The sequence below is a fragment of the Sturnus vulgaris genome, chromosome 4 (genome assembly GCF_052056855.1).
Source record: "Sturnus vulgaris isolate bStuVul1 chromosome 4, bStuVul1.hap1, whole genome shotgun sequence".
NCBI lineage: Eukaryota > Metazoa > Chordata > Aves > Passeriformes > Sturnidae > Sturnus > Sturnus vulgaris.
In genome coordinates this window covers 71346923-71363230 of record NC_142246.1, presented here as the reverse complement: position 1 = coordinate 71363230, position 16308 = coordinate 71346923, and the positions used below count along the sequence as shown (strand labels likewise).

General features: G+C 40.4%; 1 protein-coding gene across 2 annotated transcripts in view; it reads left to right on the top strand.

The window, feature by feature from the left end:
* LOC106860200 (bifunctional heparan sulfate N-deacetylase/N-sulfotransferase 3) overlaps window positions 1-16308 on the top strand; it is a 51904-nt gene that overhangs the window by 31972 nt on the left and 3624 nt on the right. For both annotated transcript variants that reach the window (XM_014887936.2, XM_088164239.1), the window contains exons 7-13: window positions 6891-7073; window positions 8584-8680; window positions 9539-9662; window positions 12818-12992; window positions 13369-13539; window positions 14542-14651; window positions 15109-15211. In XM_014887936.2, coding sequence (XP_014743422.1) covers window positions 6891-7073; window positions 8584-8680; window positions 9539-9662; window positions 12818-12992; window positions 13369-13539; window positions 14542-14651; window positions 15109-15211 — 963 coding nt within the window. The remainder of the gene's footprint in view (window positions 1-6890; window positions 7074-8583; window positions 8681-9538; window positions 9663-12817; window positions 12993-13368; window positions 13540-14541; window positions 14652-15108; window positions 15212-16308) is intronic.

Genomic DNA, 16308 nt, shown 5'->3' with positions numbered 1-16308 from the left:
CCATGAATCATTACAATGTCAGCTAAACAATGTTCTCAATAATGACTACATAAATAGTTAGTTTCCAAACCTGGAAAATGTGAGTGTGGATTAAATGTTAAGATTAACAAACTTCTTCATTATATTTAATTTGGAAGTTAATACAATTTTTGAAGTGTAAGTTAATGAGCTGAGACTTCAGGAACTGAATACCCTACTCTGAAATAAGTGCCCCTAAGAATGAAGGCCAGAATTTCTCAGTGGTTTGGCTGTGCAGTGGATTAAGAGAGGCTCTGCCTCTTTACAGATCAACCACCTTGTGCAGGATGAGTAACAAAATTCACAGACTGTGTGTGCAGCTGTGGGTTTTTGTCATGAGAGCCAGCATGAGGGCCCTGTTCCCAGAGCACTGCACAGGCAGACGTTGTGCAGGTCTGGACACCTCAGGAAATCCTGCTCTGCACATGCTGTTGGTGTCACTGGGAGCCAGCAGCTGGCTCCTTGGAGTAGCAAATCTCACAGCTGCCACATTGTGTTCCTGGCGTTTGCATTGGTGCCCCTGCACTGGTGATCCTGACCACTATTCCTGTAAGGCATCCTGAATTCTGAAGTGCCACCAAGCTGAAAAAGAGCCCAAGCACTAAGAGAACACTATTCCCCACTCTTCAAGTGATATTTTGTGTCTGTCTCCTGTTAAAGATCTTGCTGACTGCAGTGGCCCTTGGGCGAGATCGTGCTATATCAGGATCTTGCACAAAAAGTTTCACAGGAAGAGAAAAAGCAAGCTTCAGCAGCCTGTATTATTGGTGTACTGGCATTATTTCTCCCACGTTATCAGTTGAATAATTGACTTACAGGGGGGTTGAGGGACTTGCACTGATTTAGCTAGAGAATTCTGGGGTAAAGCCACCAGGAAAATGCACTGTAGAAGTGTGTAGTGATGAGTGTCTTACCCGGTCAGAGACATCTCTGGTTTATTGTCCCAAATTGTTACTGGTTTTCATACCACTGTACTGACTTCAAAGCATTTTAGCAAGTGTATTTCCTGATAACCTTTTAGAATCTTCAGTGGTTTCAGATTAATCTCTCTGCAATATCCAGTGAAATTCTTGGATTATTAAAACAAATTTCTGTTCAATATTTGTTAGAACAGAATTGTGCCAGTTGCCTAAATCTGTCCTTTGAAGGCAGTGAGCCATTAGTTTTTGAGCTATTTATAATGAAGAGGTCAGTATAGACACTTCCATCAACTGTAGCATTGCTTCTCAGTTCCCTTGAACTGTACAAGATTCAGATCTGGAGCTTTTCTATCCTATGAGATGAATGTTTAAGGGTAACTCAACAGTTCATGAAAATTTTCTGTACCTTTTCTGCCCCCAAGAAAAACAAACAGAACACAGTAATTGCATTATGTGCACTTAGATGCACTTCCTTGCACAACACTGCATGTCTGCAGATAGAAAGGAAAGGGAAAATGCCCTGTGGAGAGGAATTTGGTGAAAGCCTTCAGATGGTTGACAGCCCAACAATGAAACTAATGTGTAGCCAGCTGTGTGCTCTTGACATGGTTACAGCAGTGCTGATGAAGAGGAAAGGCTGTTAATGCTTTAGGCATTTTGATTGATCTTAAAATAATTGTAATCTTTGTGTGTGTTCAGTTTTAAGTATTATTTTCTTCTAATTTTTACCTCTCCCCAGTTGCAGTGAGCAGAGCTGTTATTAAGCTAATTGACTTGCAGCAAGGGAGAAATTATCTCCTTTAGCACTGAAAATGAGAGGATTTGTATGAGCATCAGCAGAACCTGCTGTATCTCCATGTGACCCTGTACTGGCACTACAGAAGAAAATCAAAATCAAAGACATTCGGACTCACATCTTCCCTTTCTGTCCATCTTGCTTGGCACTAGCTGATATTTCACTGTACTGAGTGTGAGAAGCAGGAAAGGTGGATCATTGTGATAGGCTTGCCCCACTTCGTGGGTGAGAAAGGCATGAGCTTCATCTCTTCCCTGTCCTCTCCTGCCCTTAACTCCAGCAATAGTTGGCATCATATGGGGCAAGGGGGGAAATCAGTTTGGCCAAGCATTTTGGCTGACTGCAGAATACAAGTATTCTTTGCCTTCCTATCTGCTCTTCAAAACCCACCCTTAAAAGCCAAATAGTCTGGTATTTTGTGGGTGGAATAGGAAAAAACAAACAAACAAAAAAAAATCCTAAGTGAAACAGGCAGTGTGGAGGGGCTGTGGAACAGACAGGAATGGCTGTCTCTTCAGAGTTGATTCCTTGTAACAGTGGGCAGGACATGCATTGAAACTGTGGCCAGCAGAAATCTTTGCTCTTGTATGACCCTTAAAATTCTTGATTTGTGAAGGCTTTGTGCCAGTGGTTTAGAGTGAAGCAAGTCTTTTGAACAGTACTACCACTACTGAGTCACAAGGGGAATGAGCAGCAAAAAATCAACTTGGGGTTCCTGACTGTCAGATCAACAATTCAGAACTACATCAAATACACGATTTTGTCTGAGCTCATAACCCTTCCCTGGCTCCATCATATTTTTGGTGGAGACACCATAAATGGTGTCAATGGAATTGCACTCGTTGGCAGTCTGTGAGTGGACAGGGCTGTGGCAGCTGTGAAAGCAGCAGGACAACCTCAGGGCTGAAGAGGGAATTGCAAGCTGGAATCTCTGTGGTGGAATTGAATTCAGCTTTTCTGAAATTATCCAAGTCTGAAAGAACTGTCTTTCAGCTATTAAAAACACATATTCAATATAGACTCTGCTCTGATTTGTTATTCCATCACTTTGGTAGTGTAATGGAGCAAAACCTGCTGTTACTGAGTCTCTGAATACCTGAAACAAAACTGTTTGGAGTAACTTGGAAACAATAGCAGAACTGCAAACAGAGTGTGCACAATGCCAAATTAATTGCAACATTGGTGTTCTGAGAGTTGGATGTACTCTCGTGGCCTGTAAACATGTGCTCAGTAGCTGAAATACCAGCTATATTCCAAATTGGTGCTGCATCTGCTGCTAGTGCCTAGCCTAGACCACACAATTAATTGTCAGTCATAATCTAACTTCATTTTGAAGGGTTGTGCATAACTTCATTGAGTTGGGAGGCCTCAGTGCTGCCTTGTGATGTTGTTGCACAGATGGGAGGGTGACACAGTGCCTGTGACTGAAGTACCTGGATGACTGCTTTATTAGTAGGAATTGATTCAAGTTGGAACTGCTTGCAATACGTATATATATGGTCTAGAAATAAGTGCCCAGTATGTAATAAGTGTTTATTACCTTTTTTTTTTCTTATACCAGCTCTTCTAGTTCTAGATTTGAAATGCCAAAATAATTAAACTCTTCAAGATGATCAGTGTCCTGCAGGCCTCAGCCTTCCCTCCACTTCCCTTGCTTTCACAGTTGATGTGTGAAAAAGTCTTCTCTCTGCTCTGGGGTCTGATCCTGGCAGCTTAAGAGACCCCTTGACACCAGGGCAAGAAGCCAGGAGCCCTGGGAAGGGCTGGTCACTCTTGGGAATGGCATTGTCATTCCTTTAGGAGGCAGGCACCTCTGTTTCATCAGGAAACAGCAGCTGTTACCAAGACTCCAGAAGCTTGGTTCGTGTCCTTGTATCATTTCAGTAGGTGCAGCATCCTAATAATCTTAATGTTGTAGTGATCAGTATTATTTAAAATACCCAGCCAGTTAACATCCATCACTGGAAGATGGATAACTTGTTGCATTGTTTCATTCTGTGTAAGTTGTTTGTCAAGCATCTCTCTGTTCTTAATACATAAATTAGATTATGCTGGTTCATCTTTTCCTGAGACATGATTTAATAGCAGCAGCTCCTTCTCAGTCTCGACTCTGGTTTTTTGACCTAGAAGCTATTGCCTCTAATTGGGAAATGTTGTAGGAAGGAAATATGCAGCATAGAATGAGCAGTCAAAAAGATAAAAGCTCTTTCTCCTGAGTGCTTGTTCTCATTTCCCTACATTTGTGCAGTACCAGTCAGAATCCCAGATAAAGCCAGGACTGGGGAAGGAGAGCAAATGTAACTTAGACCTCTGAACTTTGTGTCTGGGGCAGGAGAAAATGCTGAGGAGAAGCTGGAAGGAGAAGGCAGAGCACAGGGGAGAGCACCTTTGCAGCTGTGATGTGAAAATGTGTGAGAGCAGGAAAGGAGCTTCTGCCCAGAGGCTAGATTTAGTCCCAAACCATCATTTTAAAAATTGTCTGCATTCCATTTCAGTTCCCTCAGTATCCTTCAGTGAAGGATATTAAACCCCGTGTAGAGTGTGCATTGAAGTGCAACCAAGATGATGGTTTGTTTATGAGGAACAGCTAAAAAAGGGTGATGTTTCTGCACTGAAATAAAGAAAATGCTGAGATGCCTGAAAGAAATTATTTGAGAAGAGTGCTGGAAATACTAAAATCAAATAAGCTCTTTTTATCTGAAAGGCAGGTTAAAATGCTTGTTAGTATAAATATAACTCCATTCACAACTGCTTCCCTATTGAAGGAGGAATAAAGAAATATATGAAGTTGTGTTTGTATTTTACAGCATTTCCCAGAGGTGGAAGATTATTGAACAAATGGTGTTATTTACTAAGTCTAGCCCTGGGACATGGCCACAAAGGATTCCTTTTAGAGCTCCTTGATCGGTGGTTCCAAGAGAGTAAATCTTCAGAAGCATGGCATGCTGTTAGTTGCAGAGAAAGACTAATGATTCTTGTTAATTAGAACTGGTTTGAATGACTCAGGACTATTTACTCCATGATATCATAGAGCAAATCAAAGCATCATAAACCCAGTATGGAAGGGAAAAAATAATAATTTAGTTTTGTCCTGGTGTGAAATGTCACCACCTGCAGATGGAAGGGGATTGATGTGTGTTCCCATCCTTCTGCACAGGGAAGTGGGGAGTGATCCACCATCCCTTTCAGCCAATCTGTGATATTTATGACACCACCTAAAAGAGTCTTTTTCTACCATGGAAAGTCATGTATCAGGTCATGTATCTGCTTGGCTAAGTATGGATTTCTTTACAAGACTCAGCCATTTAAGTTTTCAAACAGCATTTGATTATCTTTGTGTTGTAAATAATTAACCATAAAATATTTGACTTGAAAAATATAACTAAAATGGGAGCTTAGGTCTCTGGTAATTTTTCCCCTTCACTGACAGAGTTTTATGTGCTGGAAATTATTTATGATGATATGTCCAGTCAATTTCTCAGCCTGTACTGACATTCTTAAAATTACAGTGATATTCTCTTCAGGGAAAGAATAATTATATTTTCCCTGAAGTAGCAATCTTTTCAACATCTCTTGCTTTTTCTTTCATGGCAGTGCAGTAGCTGTTGGCAGGTGAGGAGTTGCCAGGAGGTGAATTGACATTAAAAATGTCAGAGGTCAGTCCATGTGTAGGAAAGAAAGAGGCTGTCAGGAAAGCAAGTTAACCTTTTTTATGGAAACCTGCTGATTGTGACTTTAGTGAGAACAACGTGATTCTGTGGCTGCTCTGTTCCTGCTTTGAGAACTGAAATAAAAAAGAAAACTTGAAAAGGTTATACATTTGGTGCCTAAAGGGAAGGGGTTTTCAATCTCAGTCTTAGCCACAAAGAAAGATCATCTCCTAGTGATTTAGCAGTGTGTATCTTCTGATTTTACTGTAAATACCAGCTTTTCATTCATTTCTTTTTATTTCTTTAAGTTTAAGACTGGAATTCCTTTACAAAAGATTTTTCAGTTCCTAAACTAATTTCAGAATTATGACTGTGATAAGCTTTTCCTTTTTTTAAAGTGGCTTACATCAGGTCTTACTTTAAATAGAAATTGCTCATTCATGGCATTAGCAGATTTATTTATAAAAAGAGTCATGTTTCTAATTTTTTAATGGAAATTAGTCTGGAGAGTTTATCTTGGGGCAGTTCTACTTTAAAAGGAACTTGAAGAAAGAAATCACTGGTGGAGAGGAGAGGGTTCGCAGATTTCAGTGTAAGAACAGACTGTGGCATCAGTGAAATCTGCCTTGGAAAGGGATCACTGTAGAAAACAGAGGGTTGTGTGCAGCCCTTCCTCAGTCTTTGAGAGCCCATCCTTGTAGTCTGTGTATTCCTGCATTGCTCATCAGCTCGGTTTAGGTGTATCCAAAAATGCCCTTCCTGTGAGAAGCCTTCACGGAAGCATTGCTTCCATTGGGAGTGCAAAAGTGCAGTTGGAGCAAGGCCTGGAGCAGGAGGGTGTGTCTGGGTATCACCTTCATGGTAAGATACTGGGAAAATAAAATATCAGCAGCCTTAAAACTTTCAGTGTTTCTTCTTTGGGAATATTCCATGCAGAGTTATTTGAAAGTACTCAGGTTTCAGGTTGGTTTTGTGTGTTTTGTGTGTCAGGCCACTGCTTGCAGAATACCTTTGTAGAGGAACAACTTATTCTGTACAACTTAGACCTGCAGCCACGAAATGAAAGTCACAGCAATAGAGTTCAGCTGCTTCCCTAATCTGTAGCTTCTTTACTCTTTCACAAAAACAGAAATTACGTTTTTAACATTTGTATTCCTCTTAAAGTAAAGCAGTGGGCATTGTTTTTGCTCTATCCCATGAAGTAAATGCACATAAAGGTGCTGTCAGTGTTGCCCAGCCCCAGGGTAGCACTGCACATCCTGCAGCTCACACAGCTCCTGGGACGTGTTCCAGCGTTCTCCTCATTGATTGCATTGGCTTGACTTGAGCAGAAAGATGTAATTCAGTGAGGGGCCAGGGTAGGAAGGGCTGTGTCAATGTGAGTGATCCAAGGCTTGCTGCTCTGACTTGAGAGCAAAATGCAGATGAGATTTGCGTTACCTGGGGCTGCACTGCCATCTAGTGCTGCAAGGACTCGAGGTGTGCCGTTCCTTTTGTCTCCCACAGATCAGCATCTTCATGACACACTTGTCTAACTACGGCAACGACCGCCTGGGCTTGTACACCTTCGTGAATCTGGCCAACTTCGTTCATACCTGGACAAACCTGAAACTGCAAACCCTTCCCCCGGTCCAGCTGGCTCACAAGTATTTTGAGCTATTCCCTGAGCAGAAGGACCCTCTCTGGCAGGTAAAGGCTGTGCAAGAGATGAGAAAATAATTGTCGTGGTGGTTTTGCTTTAAATTCTTTGTTTCGGTTTCTTGTAGAGAAAAGCAGTTATGTTTTTAAGTTGGTTCCATAAAACAGCAAACTGAAGCTTCAGGATGTAATTGTGTTCCTTGTCACTTATAAAAGGCTGTGAAATTAAGATGTGTAATTAAAATTATCTTGAATTTGTTTTATTTGTGACTTTACTTGCCTTTAAAATGTGGGGAAAGGCAGGCAAGTGCATACTGTGTTATTTGTCTTCTCCTTTTGGAACCAGCAGGAATAAAGCATTTGACAGGCAGATTTATGTGTCTTCTAGCTGTTCAAGAAATGAGTTTTTCTCCAAGTGTGTAAGGAGAGGAGGGCATCCAAAAAGAGAAAAGAGCAGTAAGACCATGGATACTCTAATTAGCCAAGTGGAAGTAGATGAGATAGGCCAGAAATTATTCACAGTAGGCTGGGAGCTGCCCAAGGAAGAAGCTTGCCAAGAAGCTGTAGATACCTGAGTCCTGACAGTGATAATATTAACCCAAATAAAATCCTATTAAGGTTGCTTGGTAGAAATACTCTAAGGAGCAAACTTTACTAAATCAAACATAAAAATGCATCGAAGCTTGCTTACTAAAATGTTTTCCAGCTTTGGATATTGAATTGCCAACTTAGGGTCAGAGATTGCAAATTTGTACTTAAATATGCATCTTGAAATTCATGCTGGTTTTGAATAAAACATTGAACTAGAGGGGAAAATGTCAAGAATTTTGCATAATACTAAAGAGAGAATAATTTTAAAAATGGAAATTAGCCTGTAGCCAAATAACTTGAAAAATTGTAATTACTTAGAAAAGACATTTTTAAGTTACAGTGACTAAGACATACTGTGTGTGGTGTATTTGGTCCATAATTGATGTGATTTTGAGTACAGGTATGTATTCTTAAGCCTCAGAGGTGTACATGGAGATAATTCTCTTCATCTCAGTGCAGTATTGCCAAACAACAGTGTCAAAAATTGTTTGTAAGTAGCATTTCCAGAACAAATTTAAGCTGATTCGATTGTGAAGCAGCAAAGGTTAAAGATGAATATTAGGTACTGATTTGAATTGGAAAGTCAGAATGTATTTGTGACTAGAAAGCGTTAAATCACAATTAACTTATTCTTTTAGTTTTAAAACACAGTATATATAGTGTGGTAGCTGTTACAGGAATGGGGCAACTATATATCTGTAGGACACATTTCTTCAACATCCTTCTCCTTAAAAAAAAATTCCAGACACTTAAGAGAATCAGGTTCTGACCTGGTTACACTGGAAGTACCATTCTGAATCACTGGAATAATTCTGGAATGCACTGGTTTTCAGTCATAAGGAAAAATAATACTTTCTGGGAAGAATATTTGTACATGGGTGAAAAATAGGTAATTTATATATAGGGGTAATTTAAGATCCTTTTCAAATGTGATTGCCAAGGAAATTGTGAGTTTTGTTCCCTGTTTCAGAACCCCTGTGATGACAAACGGCACAGAGATATCTGGTCTAAGGAAAAAACCTGTGATCGCTTACCAAAATTCTTGGTTGTAGGACCCCAGAAAACTGGTGAGATTTTCTTTTATCCCAACTAGATAGGTTATGTGTAAGTTCAAAGAAGTAAAGCAATTAATCACTGTTGACTCAGGCTGCTATGTAGAGATCTTGATCATCCAACAGCATTTTTTTATTTTCAGATACCGTGCAAATACAGCTTAATAATGTAAGTTACAACAGCAGCCAGTACACATGGAAAGTGCAGGGTTCAGGTGTGTGACAGGTTTTTTGGGGCTTTATGTCAAAATGAGTAAACTTTGATCAGGAGGTGAACAAGACAGACAAGCTCTTGTCAAAGTGGAAAAAGGACAGGACAGAGACGTCTTTGAAATGGGCTGGATTGTGAATTGCAAGTTCTTGTTTTGCACGTGTCGTGTTGATAGAATCTTGTTATTGGCGTTTTTTTCAAGTCAGGAAGTTCCTAATGGGCAGTTTTAATTACAGGATTGCAGTAGTTTATAAATGGGCTCAATGGTTATTTTTCTTCTCTGTAATCAGAAAATTGCATGTAAACTTCCTTCCATCTTCACTAAGCCCCAGTAGCTACTGAATGCAAGATCTTAAAATTATTTTTGTGACAGTCTCGTATACGTAAAAAATTATTTTTTAAAACACGGCTATTTTAAGTAGGAAAAACAGATTTCAACACTGGCACTCCAGTGCCAGTAGTATGAACTATTTAGAGTTCTTTAAATGTCCTAATTCTAAAAGCTCATAAAGCACAGGATCTTAGGTGACATAAATCGACATCCCCTCAGTGAAATGAAATGGAGTAAAGCTGACTTAGTCCCGTCTGCAGCTATGATCCCCCAAAAATATGTGCATGTGTGTATTTTTATTTTAAATCTTGGACTTTTATCCTGTTTGCAGGTACTACAGCCTTGTATTTGTTCCTGATCATGCATCCTTCCATCATTAGTAACTCCCCCAGCCCAAAAACCTTTGAGGAGGTACAGTTCTTTAATAGAAATAACTACCACAGGGGGATTGATTGGTAAGATGGGTTATTAGTATAAATATAAAAATTTATATATTGTGAACAATAGAAAAATGACATTACTGTTGGTAATGGTAACTGTGCATATATAAAGTGAGATAAGAAATAACCTTCGCTGTCCTTCTGAAATGAGAAATAAATGCAATAATAATGATCTTACTACAGAATGTCTTAAATGCACTAACTTTTGTGAGGCTTTCTTGTAAATATCCAGATATGAGTGTACAGAACAGTAACAAAATACGTATTTCTCCTTACACATGCCTTTGCAAGTGGAACAGTAACGGTTGTAAGTTGGATATATGGACACAAAAGTCATGTTCCCGCTGGAAACCTTATTTCTTAAGGGGAAAAGATACAATCAGGAGGAGGCATTTCTTCCTTTAAATAGGATATAGCAGTAGCAATAATGTAAATAATAAAAAATGGGGGCAGGGAAAGCCTCTCAAAATGCTCTTTAAAGATGAGGTAATGAGGAGAAGAATGTGTCTGTGTGGGTCAGTAAGTGGTGAGGAGACAGCCTGTGTCCCTGCTGCCACCTTCACTGTGCTCCCTTCAGGCACAGCTGCTCCTGAAGGTCACTCCTCATTCCTCTGCTTCCCCAAAGTGCTGCACTGTAAAGCACTGCATCAGCAAAGCTGGTGACATGCTGTAGTGGCCGGGGAGCACCAGTGAAGGATTATTGATTTCTTGTCTTGTTTCTTTATTTTGCCCCCAGTTTAAGGGAGAATACTTTTATTGCCTTGGACTTGGTATTCATCCATAGAATTAACAGGGTGAGCTCTGTTCTGTGCTCTCAGTGCAGACACATCAGATCCGATTTGTTGCTGTGCCACTTGTTTTCCCGGAGTTGTAATTGCTGCAGCACATGGTCACTGGGAGGGTGGTGCCAGTGGAGAGGTGCTGGGTGAGTGAGTGGCAGTGGGAAATGGCTGCTGAGGCCGTGCAGGCCGGGTGCAGCAGCTCCATGTTAATGGAGCAGCCAAAATACAGCGAGCCCGTTCTTCCATGAAATCAATGTTTTCACATTGTGGGAAACTACTGTGCTGCTTCTCTCTGCTCCTGCCATACCCACTTCTCTAAGGTACAATTTGGCTGCCACACACATCAGGTTACCCTTCATCTTAACGTGGCACCGGTGCATACAGCTCACAGTGGTCAGCCTGTCTAAACCTGGCACATCCCTTTGACAGGTTCTCACCACAGCACCCACTCTGTGCCCCACCAGCCCTGCCAGGTTCCCACAGTTAAGTATTTTCAGATCCTCAGAACTCCCTGCTGGTGAGGCTGCCTAATTCTTAGATTTGCATTCTGTCTGCCAGACACATCTCTCAGCCCACCTAGTCCACTAGTGTATTTCAGTGCTGGCTGTAATGAGCTTGCCACTTGGTAATTAGATGCAAGGGCTCTCCTTAGTCTGTTAATTGGCTGGGATTCCTGCAAGAATCACAAATGACAATCAGTTCAATTTTGTCTACGGCTGTGGAGATAGGGCTTTATCCCTGAGCTGGCTCCTAGTCTTTGTCCAAGCTTGGATTTAGGACAGGGCCAACTACAGAAGCAGAAGAGGGTTCTTTTACCCCTCATAACCTCAGTTACTGCCATTTTGAAGGGTGTGTAAATGTAAATTGTAGGCTTCCAATAGACATGGCAGAATGTAAGATGAGAACTGATCTTTTTGTTTAAATGGAGAAGTCTAAACAGACCAGTCCCATATTTCTTTATGTAAGCTTGGTTACAGATTTCTTGGACAAGTTTCTCTAAAGCCTTCTCAGCTTTGCCCTTACTGAATTTAATAATTCTCATGAGTGAGGGACTGAGCAATACTTAGTGTGTCCAGCAGAAATGCTGACCCTAACCTTTGAAATCTCTTGATATCACACCTGGTCTTATCTCTTTCCATTTTTCACTGATAGCACATCACCTTCTACTTTTTTCAAATTTTCTGTGTTACTTAAAGAATCAATTCACTTTTTTTTGTCCAAAATTCAGTGTGATGTTAAAGGCTTTTAGTCCTCTTTGCCTTGTATTTATCATTTTATTTCCAGGACTTCAGTAGAGCAGCATAATAACTACACCCATGATCTAGAGCAGATTTGCACCCAGTGCCTGTTGCCTCTCTCAAAGCTGGCCTTTTCCTTTCCTGGTGAAGCATTCTGAGCCCACGCAGTCAGGCCAAGTCATTAGCTTCTATTAATTTTCTCAGTAAAAATGGGTACAGCTTCATCATTCTCATCAAATTAGCCCTAGTACTTCTGGGAAATAAAATTCCATTGACTTCAGTGGTTACAATTTTAAAGCCATCAAGAGCATGTCATTTGTACTGGAAGTTGCTCACTTGTATGAACAGAACAAAGTCTAAGCACTGGAGGAAATCTCGGTCCTTAACCATGGTCTTCAGAGGAGGTTTTTTAAATAACCTGTATTAAGACAATAAATGTTAACTGAAAAGTCAGGAGGGCCAAAATTTCCTATTTCTTGTTTTCCCCAGCAATAACAAGAAGTGGTCTGAGGGCCAGGGATAGACAAGTCCTGGTATGACAAAGCAATTGCAGGAATTTAGCTACAACTTCATAACAGATGAGGAAAGCTCACAAAAAACCCGAAAACAACTACAACCCAATTTTCTCAAAAATGTGACTCACAGAAAAATAAGTGAATTGTGTCACTGCTCAGAAACCTTTTACCTGATGAAGCTGTGGGGGATTGTTTCAGTGCATCTTCCCCATATAAGCAGCCTCTTACTCTTCTCAGTGAAAGCAATTCTGATACTAAGAAGCTTTTTCTTACAGTGTTGCACTTCAATTGGTGTCAGCAAAAGGGCAGATTTGGAAAACTCAGTTTCTACTTTAGACTTCAGCAGTTTGTTCTGACTGAAAAGTGAGAACTTGTGAATTTTTAAATGAGTAAATACTGTAACATTTTTATCCAATTAAAAAAAATCAGCTGCAATGTCTAGTTACATGTAGTGAGAAGCAAGCTAGTACCAAGTAAAATATTATCAAAGATACAATGTAAACTTTGGTTGGCTTTCTTTTTTTTTGCAATTAGGCTTTATTTTAATTGAGTATTCTAGAATAAAGTATGCTTAACAGATTTATCAGCCTTGGTGTGATTTTCAAGTAGTTCTGAGGATGATGTTGCTTTCCCAGGTACATGGATTTTTTTCCCACTCCTTCTAATGTCACCACTGACTTCCTCTTTGAGAAAAGTGCCAACTACTTCCATTCTGAGGAAGCTCCCAAGAGAGCTGCTTCCCTCATCCCCAAGGCCAAGATCATCACCATCCTCATCGACCCGTCCGACCGTGCCTATTCCTGGTACCAGGTACGCACCTGGGACAACATGGGCTGGCACCAGGCCAGGCTTCCATCCTGAGTCCTCTCTGCATGTCCTCTCAGGAGATATCCATACAGCCAGTGACCATCTGTGATCACCCAGGAGCTGAGATACCTGTCATATTTTAAGGGTTAAAATACCAGTAACCATTTTTTCAAGTTATCTATAATGCAAGCATTAAAAAATAATTAATTAATTTATGTAATCAGCACATACAGAAATTAGTATAGAGACACAGTTATCTAGTTCATGCTCAAAATACACAACAGGCTAAGAAATTTTTGTCAGTGAGAGCAAGCAGTTTTGCCTTGTTTCCCCAGCTTTTGTGGTCTGTGAAGTTCCAGCAGTGTCACTTCTTTTACAGCATCAGCGATCGCACGAAGACCCCGCGGCTCTGAAATTCACCTTCTATCAGGTGATCACAGCTGGCCCTCGAGCTCCCTCTGAGCTCAGAGCTCTCCAGAAGAGATGCCTGGCACCTGGCTGGTATGCTACCCACATTGAAAGATGGCTCACTTATTTCCCACCTTACCAGGTGAATAAGACTCTGGACATCCTCATCCTATAGATAGATACATGTATGTGTGCTGTCCTAAAAGTTTACCTTGGTACAAGTCTTGCCTACTGACTGCTGATCTCTGGGATATCCTAGAAATCATTACCGTCCTTCTGGCCCCGTGTAAGGTCAAGCCTCAGAAGATGCACATCCTAAGCCCTGCACATCATTTGGTAACAGCAGACCAGGCAGACAGTATCACATGATTGGTATCTCCTTGGGAGATTTATTTCTGGAATGGAATTTTGTGACATTGGCAGCGTGTCTGGCACTGCTCCCCACCCAACAGTTAGAGGGAGGTTGGCTGCAATCCCAACCTTCTGTTTATCCAGGACTCTTGTAGCTGAGACAAGTTGGCTGGAGTCTGCACCTTCTGTTTTCCCTGAGTGTGCCAAGGAAGCTCTGATGCATCTAGCTGCTGTTCTTCTCCACATACTCTCTCTTCAGCCAGCCTTGTATCTCCTTCCTGAGACACACAATGCTGTAATATCCTGACTCTCGTATGAAATTCTCCTCATTATGTTTTCATTAGCTTTTCTCCACATGTAACCCGGGAATATTGATTAATATGCATTGTCATGTAGATTTTTGCCAGATTTTACGTCCCACAGCGATGATGAAGAATCAGCCCTGATAGCATTATGTTTTATCTGGAAAAGTAGTAGCCATTAATAAATTTTTTTCTTGGCTGGGCCAGTCTCTCTCAATTTCCTGACACTATTTCTTATCTTTCTGGATCCTTCTCATCTATTTCTCTGTTCTCACAACAGCTTCCAATGCAATATAATTTCAGATTTAATTAAGATGATATTTACCCTGCTCCCAGGTCATTAATGATCATGAGAATTAAGACTGGGCCCATTATTGTTTCCTGAGGCAGTACTCTCTATGATAAAGGAGTTTGACAGAGGTGGAAGTTGCAGTTGCAAGCCAGAAATCATGAATTTCAAATTAAACTTCCATTTATTTTCTCTGTTATAGTTGCTAATTATTGATGGACAGCAGCTGAGGACTGACCCATCTACCGTAATGGATGAAGTACAGAAGTTTCTGGGAGTCTCTCCTCATTATAATTACTCTGAAGCCCTAACGTGAGTTAATTAGTTCATCATTTTCACATGTTCCTACATTCCTAAAATACCACCTAGTCTGTAGGTCAGCTCACTGCAGCATAAAGCCCTTCATAGTTCTTTGAGCTGTTGGTAGGGTGAATTGTTCAGAGCACAATTTGGGGTTCAGTTTTCTGTGAATTATTCCCTGAGCTACTTGGCTTTTACAGAAGTAGAGCTCTGATAGTCTAAGTGCTGCTTTGTGAGAATTGCATATGGATTTTGAATGGATCCAAATGAATTTTACTTCCACAAGTGGAATATGGCAATGCTGATATGCAGAAGCAGAAAGCAAATAGAATTAATTTCTCTTTATTTTTGAAATTAGCCGAACAACAGATTCAGTTACATCAGTCAGGAATGTAACATCTACTCCTTTGGATTCTGACTCCTCGATTTGGTTACGCACAAATTTTACACCACACGATGTTTGTTTCAGGTTCGATTCACATAAAGGATTCTGGTGTCAGCTCTTGGAAGAAGGGAAAACCAAGTGTCTTGGAAAGAGCAAAGGCAGAAAATACCCTCCCATGGATTCTGAGGTAAACCATGATGTTCGTGGGCATTGTGCAGGGATTCGCTTGGCACATATGGGACATGACACAAGCAAAATCATGGGAAGGCAGAGAAGATAAAATGAAGTAGGTGTTAATTATTTGGCCACCTTTCCTTACAAAGTAAATGTTTAGGATGGCTATGGGCTGCATAGACATTCAGTTCTTTATTTCAAATGCAAAGATTAAGTAGTTAAAAAACAACAGCAACAAAACCCCTCCACAAATTGTAAAATAGAAGACTAAAACTCAGTGCTGCTTCTGAAGTCCTGTCCCCTTTACTTTATGGATTTAAGCAGCAGAAGTTTCACAGTGCAGGTTTCTTCTCAGTCATGATCAGGTAAGTGTGTTTGTGTGGTCCCTTGTCTTTGAGACTAGTTAGACTGTGACAAGTAATGCAGGCACTCCTATAATCCAGTTTTAAGAGAGATGAAGTTCTGTTCCTATGAATTTTATAGATACCTTCCCCAGGCAGATGCTCAAATGGAGAAATTTCAATCGGATCAAATACTGCAGCCTGTACCCAAGGGCAGTTCAGTCTCCTGTTCCAGCTGTAACTTTTATGTTAATTCTGTCTTGCATTGCTATTTCATTTAGCCTGCCTAAAATGCAAATAAAAACTTACAGTTTGAACAGCAGTAAGAATTAATGTACCAGGTAATCTGGCACTTTTTTCTCACCTAAATTATAAATAACTTCACATCAGTAGAATCATACTGATAAAAAAACCATTAGGTGAGAAGGATTTTGGTCAGAGATAAGGAGAGATTCTGTTTATGCAAACTCTTGCCTTTTTCACCTCTAAATGCTTCTGAAAATGGGGGTCGCTAATTGATATAAGTCTACATACAAAGGTATTTTAGAAGGTGTTATTTCAATCACACTGCAATAAAAGTCTCTCCATCACCCTCAGTGTGATTCTAAATGTACCAGACTAAGAGTAGAATCAAATTTTGCTTTGAGCTTGGTGTTCATTTTGGACAACCTTTTTCCCCTTGAAATTACCTTTCAGAGTTCAGCTCCTCGTATGCAGTAGATAGCATAAAACAGCATAAATTGCAGAAAGGAATTAAAGTTTTCAAATT